The sequence below is a fragment of the Limulus polyphemus genome, unplaced genomic scaffold, assembly GCF_000517525.1.
Source record: "Limulus polyphemus unplaced genomic scaffold, Limulus_polyphemus-2.1.2 Scaffold649, whole genome shotgun sequence".
Lineage (NCBI taxonomy): Eukaryota > Metazoa > Arthropoda > Merostomata > Xiphosura > Limulidae > Limulus > Limulus polyphemus.
In genome coordinates, this window is record NW_013666259.1 from 310,419 (window position 1) to 317,123 (window position 6,705).

Consider the following 6,705-nt stretch of genomic DNA (forward strand, 5'->3'; position numbering starts at 1 on the left):
TATTTGACATAACCATGAGTTTATTTTACTGTAAAATTTTTTGACAGAGGGCTTCATTTTACATTTATTTGACATAACCATGAGTTTATTTTACTGTAAAATTTTTTGACAGAGGGCTTCATTTTACATTTATTTGACATAACCATGAGTTTGTTTTACTGTAAAATTGTTTGACAGAGGGCTTCATTTTACATTTATTTGACATAACCATGAGTTTATTTTACTGTAAAATTGTTTTCTTGAAATTACTTTTGAAATAATATATTTCTTTTATTGGCACAATAGAAAATTGAGTAACTAGCTAAAAAAATGTCTTAAAAGTTTTAATTCTTTGTTATAATAAGATTTTAAAGTTTTAATCATATATATATATATAACCTTAATAAATATCTATACATTATAAATCATACTCACTGTTTGTTTTTTCTTTGCTCAAGTGAGTTTGAAATTGTATGCTTGAAAATCATTTTTTATATGAATTTGAACATGATACTCTACTACCTTGAGAAAATGCTAATAGTTCAAGCAGTGAGCTGATAGGTAGAAGTAATATAAACAAGAATTTAACCTACTAGATGACAAATGGACAGATGTTGAACAATGCCAAAAGTTGTAAATACTTAAACTTTATATAAATGATCTGTTAACAGCATGGAACAGTTGTGTGTTCTTGCACCTGTGAAACTATAGTTTTGAATTTCTGATTTCATGTACATATGAATATTAGGTTCAACTTGTAGTCTGTATAATTTGCTTTAAATGGCTGTTAGAAAACAAAACACTGGTTGTGAAACATAATACCGCATTACAAAAATTATATCTGAAGTAATTAATATGTTAATACTTTGTGAACTTTCATAATTATTGAACTTTTATCAGTAAATGTTTTTAGTATCCAGCAGAATGAATACTTGGGTATTACAGTTTATTTATAATCTAGTAGTATCCATTTTCATACATTGGTAAATTGTGGTTGACGAATGGTTTATTTAGTTAATATATGTCCACTGCTAACAAAATCATTTGTGTTGTGCTTCCACAACAGATGGCATGCATCACAATAACAAAAGGATAACTGTTGTTAACATTCGTTTAAGGAAGATGATGAGATTGTTCACATATATACCAGCAAATAAAATTGTGTACCGAGATGAGCTAAGATAATTTCTGCGACAAACATTGGTAAATGAAGGGATGTTTGTTTAGAGTATACAAGATGTTAACAAAAAATAAGATGAATCCTTGTCAGAGGTATTGTCCTTGAATTGGATATTCACTCTGTGGAAATAATAATGATAACTATTTACACTATATCAAAATGGCGGGCTACACAGTTAATATTACAACACAAAGTGGACAGATTTGACATCTGCATTGAGCTAGTGCTGTAATACTGTGTCATAAAGGATGAATTTTTTCATCAAATTTTCAAAGGTGATGAAAATTACACCAATTTGACCATTACCCAAACTCTGACATGGCTCCTCTATAGGAGCAAAGCATAAATATGGCTGGAAAAAGCAGATTATAAAATATGTACTTAATTAAAAAACTGAAGTGTACAAGCTGCACACAAAATAGTTGCAAGTGAGTAAAAAAAATGGTAACACTAGAAAGCTGTTAATCTAGAAGATGAACCGTTCAATGATGTAATGAGGTGATCTTAAACAAATACTGACATCTTTCTGGTGTTACCAATTCTAATTTACTTTCATTAGCAACTGTTTAAATATTCTTTGGGATTATGAACTCAACTGATTTGACCAAGCCGGTAGAGAGAGGGATAATGTGCTACTAGTCAGTGCTTGAAGTTGGACAATGAAGTTAGAAAAGTCAGTGTGTTATCAGTACACTAGTCCTGCAAGTGTTTGAACTTGGACAGCGAACTTAGACATGTCATTGTGCTACTAGTTAGGCATGTCAGTGTGCTCTTAGGTAGCTAGCCCTGCAAGTGTTTGAACTTGGATGGTGAACTTAGACATGTCATTGTACCACTAGTTAGGCATGTCAATGTGCTGTTAGGTAGCTAGCCCTGCAAGTGTTTGAACTTGGATGGTGAACTTAGACACATCACAATATGTTATTAGTCAGAGAGATGACAAGTGAAATGCTAGTGAGTGAGATGATTTGGCTTTATGCTTAAACAATACTCTTGTAGCTGTTCTACTAGTCTTTTGTTGTGACACAAATAGTTCTGATGATATATGTCTGAGTTCTGAAATTTGTTTTGCTGATGATATTATTACCATAATAAGGAAATAGTTAGTGCTTATTTTAGCCTCATAAATGTGTTAAAACATGCACAGTATATTCATTACACTGTTTCCAATTTTTAGAAAATCTTTTATTGCCAAAGTTGGTGTTAGTATTAATATTAGTAGTAGAAATCTATTTTTTGACTGAACATCATTCCCTAATAATGTTGGGTCAGTGGCTATTGTTACAGCTGAACATGTTTAGCTGCAATATAGCAGCACATAGAATCGCTATGAGTTGTTTTTTTTCTTCTTCTTCTTCAGTTACAAACTTTTAGCTCATAGCTCCATCATCTCTTGACCGATGCAAGATCTAATTACAGTTTTGGACTCAGGAGGTCAAACACTTTTAATTGATGTATTTGACTACGCCCAAGGTCTCATAGATTAATTTACTCTAATCCTGCCTTAAAGAATTTCAATTTGAGGGTAAACTGTAGAGTTCCTGATGAGTAATAAAATTGAATCAGGTATATGCGCACCCAATGCTTGGTATTGCTGCCACACAAAAATATAACTTATAAAAAGGAAAGAGGTCTTATGGGTGAATTTACTCTAATCCTGCCTGAAGAATTTCAAGTGTCATGGCTATTTAGGATTTCCTATTGTTTATCTCATGTATCAGATACTTTATGGATATGTTGTATCAGCTAACTGATGCTTGTATAGGAAAATTTCAAAGCAGTCCATGCCAAAACTGTCTGCTTTATAAAACAGCATTGAAATTAAAATGTATGTGATAAAGCATTTTCTAGAATATGTAAATCTTCCGGAAAATGTGATTTGTGTTTAGGAGCATTAAAAATAAATTTATCACACTTAGTATTACTTCAGTTAACAGTAGTTAAGACTGTATGTGATTAAATATTAATGAGTTGGATAAACATTTTGGAAGACATTTGTACTTCAGTACTGATACTTGAAACATACATGCTTTTTTTTTTCATTTTCATAGGGCTTGGCCTAGGAACTGTTCATGTGCAGAAAGAACCAGCCCTCACTAAGAAGATTGGAGTGAACTCACTGCCATATCTCATAGGGGTTATTGATGGTAGACCTATTCACTACAAAGATAATCAGCTAAGCCTTCTGCGAATCATTGAGTTCACTCGTAAACTGTTCCCCTACAAAACAATAGTAAATGTGAATGATGATTCCGTGGAGGAGTTTTTAAATGGATGGCCTAACAATAAAGTCAATGCACTAATCTTTAGTCAAGTGGAGCCTCCTCGTCTTCGTTATCTGCTGTTGGCCTTTCAGTATAACACACGTGCTTCCTTTGGACTAGTAAAGCTTGGTAATTCAAAGACGCACGAGACTTGTAGACGTTATGGAGTAAACAAGAAGATGGAATCTTTGTTGATATTCAACGAGATTACGACATCCCCCGTGGCAACTCTTAGCATGGGGGAACTGGCTCCTCAAACAATGCGGGATGTGCTAGAGGCTAACAAGTTTCTTCTTCTCCCTCGTTTGTCTTCACAGCTGCTTTTTGATCAACTCTGTCCTCCAGAGGCAGCCAGATCTAGGAAACGATTGTGTGTTATTCTCATCACTAGGAATACCCAAGCTCACGACCCATATCGAGCTGTGATGAGAGAGTTTATTCAACAGAGTAACTGTCCAAAAGAGAAAGTCAGGCACGTATTTCTTATTTTTAGTTCTGTTTCATAATAGTCTTGTAAAAAATTCAGTTTAACATTAATTTAATTCTAACTGTACACAAGAATAGCTTAGATGTCTTATATGTTACTGATGTCAAACAGTCGATACAGTACGTCTTTTCTTATTCGGAAGTGTCTAGATCATTATGTAATATTTAAACATAAAAAATATTTGAAAAGAAACTTCCTTTTAATACACTCTTTGAGTCTGATCTTAATTATATCAGAGTAGTTTTTTTCATCTGATTCCAATTTTCATCTTAAAAAAGTATCATTAGGATATGTTGAAGTTTAAAAACAGTGAAAAATTGAATGGTGGTTAGGAATTACATCAGGTCTGTTGAGTGTGGTGTCTAGCTTGTATGAAGTGTATAAGTGTTGAAATATCCTTTAATGCTCTAAGAACTGGTGGGTATAAGAATTACTGCCAGCAAACATGTAAAGAAAAAATTATCTATAAAAAAAAAATGTTGGGTTTTGAAGAGTGTACAAGAGGAGATACAACTTAAAACTAAGATGTTTCATAAAATAAAAATTGATAACTTGGCTGCACGAGAAAATAAGAGTACAGAATTAGCATCTGTTGTAATGTTAATAGTTGAATTAACAAAATGTTATCAAAATAATATGTGACTATTTTATGTTTTTATTTCAAGTGCTAGGTACATATAAGTAGATTTCAAAATTATTAGCTAGTTAAAAATATAAAAGTAGTGGTTATAGCTGAGGTTATAAAAGAAAAATTCATCTTTTTTACATTATTTTACATGAATAAACAGTTTATTGACAACACATACAGGTTGACCTCTGAAATTAAGGTGACATTCTATTACATATTCTCCCATTTCAGTAACTTTTGTATTCAGAAGCAGTAGCTATCAGTGATAATATTTTTCAGCTTTTTGTTTATAATATTTTTTAGAAAACCTTAGGTTTAAATTTGGGAGTTGAAATATTTTCTGTTTAATCATAATAGTATAGATGGTAACAGTAGAAAACTGTTTGAAGTTCATGTTTACATGGTGTTAATAAGTTTAGCTTAACTTATGTTAAACATTCAGGTTTTATCTAGCTAAGCCTTTTGAAATGGTGTATGAGTAGATACAAGTTTGGGTTGTATTATATCTTTGAAGTTTTGAGTTCAATGTTAGATTTTATTTACTTGCCATGTAAATAGTAGGCCTTTTCTTGGGAAAACCCACATGTGCAGTTATTCACACATGCTAATAAATTTGTATGTGTGAATTGCATGGGTGCTTAAATTTACTTTTTAATTTTGATTTTTTTTCTCTTTTCACGAGATAAAACAGAATCATTAGATCAATGACTATGCTGCTGAATACATTTTCATATATAACAGGGTTCATGTGTAACTTTTTTGTTAGAGAGGCATCCGAGCATCCAAAACATGCATTTTCAAGGGCCAATCCTACAGCTCATTGTAAAATGTACTCTATAGTGCAGGTTATCAGAAAAATCACTGAATTAAATAGCAGATGTTACATAAATTGAAAAGAAACTAAAGACATAAACATATCTCAATTTATTTTGTTTTGAACTTGTACTTCATGAAAAAAAACCAAAATCAAACCATTTCATTTTTTTCAGACCACTTAAATGATTTTTGTTTCATATACAATCTTTAATTTCTCTCTAAAGCATGGTATAACAGTAACTTTTTGTTCCCATTTAAAGTAGTGTCCTTTAATAATGGAAGAAAATCCATGCATCACTGTGGATGTAATCTATTCTTGTTCCCATATAACCCATTACCATCTAGCTGACTCATATTTGTCAATAAAATGTCAAACATCTATGATGGAGAGAGATGGAAAAATTATACAATTTACTTTACCACTAACTTTATAGCAGTCAGTTTTTTCATATCCTGAAACAGCTGTTAATTAGTCATTCATGAATTTGAATTTGTAATAAGCAAAATCCTCAAATTAACAACATATGGAAAATGTGTAAATACCTCTAAAAGGGTTTAGGTTGTGATGAGTTAAACTTAAATTAGTGTCCTTTTCTAATCAAAAAATATATAATGGAAGGAAATCTAGCATGCATCTGTGTCTGAGGATATTCCAACATCCATTTCTTCCTTCATCATGCTTTTCACTTTGGTCTCTGTGCAAAGTGACCCTGAGTTCCAAAGATGATAGCCGTTATGGGATCAAAGTCACTTATTGAAGGTGAATGGAGCATGACCAGAAGCTGATCAGTGATCCTGTCAGACAAAATCTGAAATTGGTCTTGATCATCTTCATTTTGCTGAATCCTTTCTGCCTCAGCAGAGCTGGCTGGTACAGACAGCGGTAGGTCAAAGAGGTCACAGGTGTCAGATAGCTCTTCCTTAACCCCAGGGATGACAGCAGCCCATTGTTGACCTTTCTTGCTATGCCTGGTGTAATTAAGTAATGAAATATATGTGGAAGATGGTATCAGAGAAACAATCATGAGAATTGTATTATTATTCCTGTTTAGAAAATCATTATTTTGTGTTTATTTAAAGTTATTATTTTATATTATCCAGTGTTTTAACGATAATTGGTTTGGCAATTGGAACTGGATTGATTATTGCATAGTCAGGCAACAATCAGAATCAGCTGAATTTCCCGATCACGGGAGATTGATTGCTAAGAAATAAAAAATAACACCACCCAGACCACTTTATTCACAACAACAATCTTCTGATTTGTAAGTACGCTTACAATCATGACCCTGTACTTTTTACTTTTTCTTTCGACACAAAACATTATTCACCATAGAATAAAATATGATAC

The 6,705-nt window shown here is 32.3% G+C and overlaps 1 protein-coding gene across 1 annotated transcript in view; it reads left to right on the forward strand.

The window, feature by feature from the left end:
- LOC106459696 (dnaJ homolog subfamily C member 16-like) overlaps positions 1-6,705 on the forward strand; it is a 33,987-nt gene that overhangs the window by 12,474 nt on the left and 14,808 nt on the right. The window contains exon 5 of the mRNA XM_013919343.2: positions 3,211-3,895. Within this exon, the coding sequence (XP_013774797.1) occupies positions 3,211-3,895 (685 nt within the window). The remainder of the gene's footprint in view (positions 1-3,210; positions 3,896-6,705) is intronic.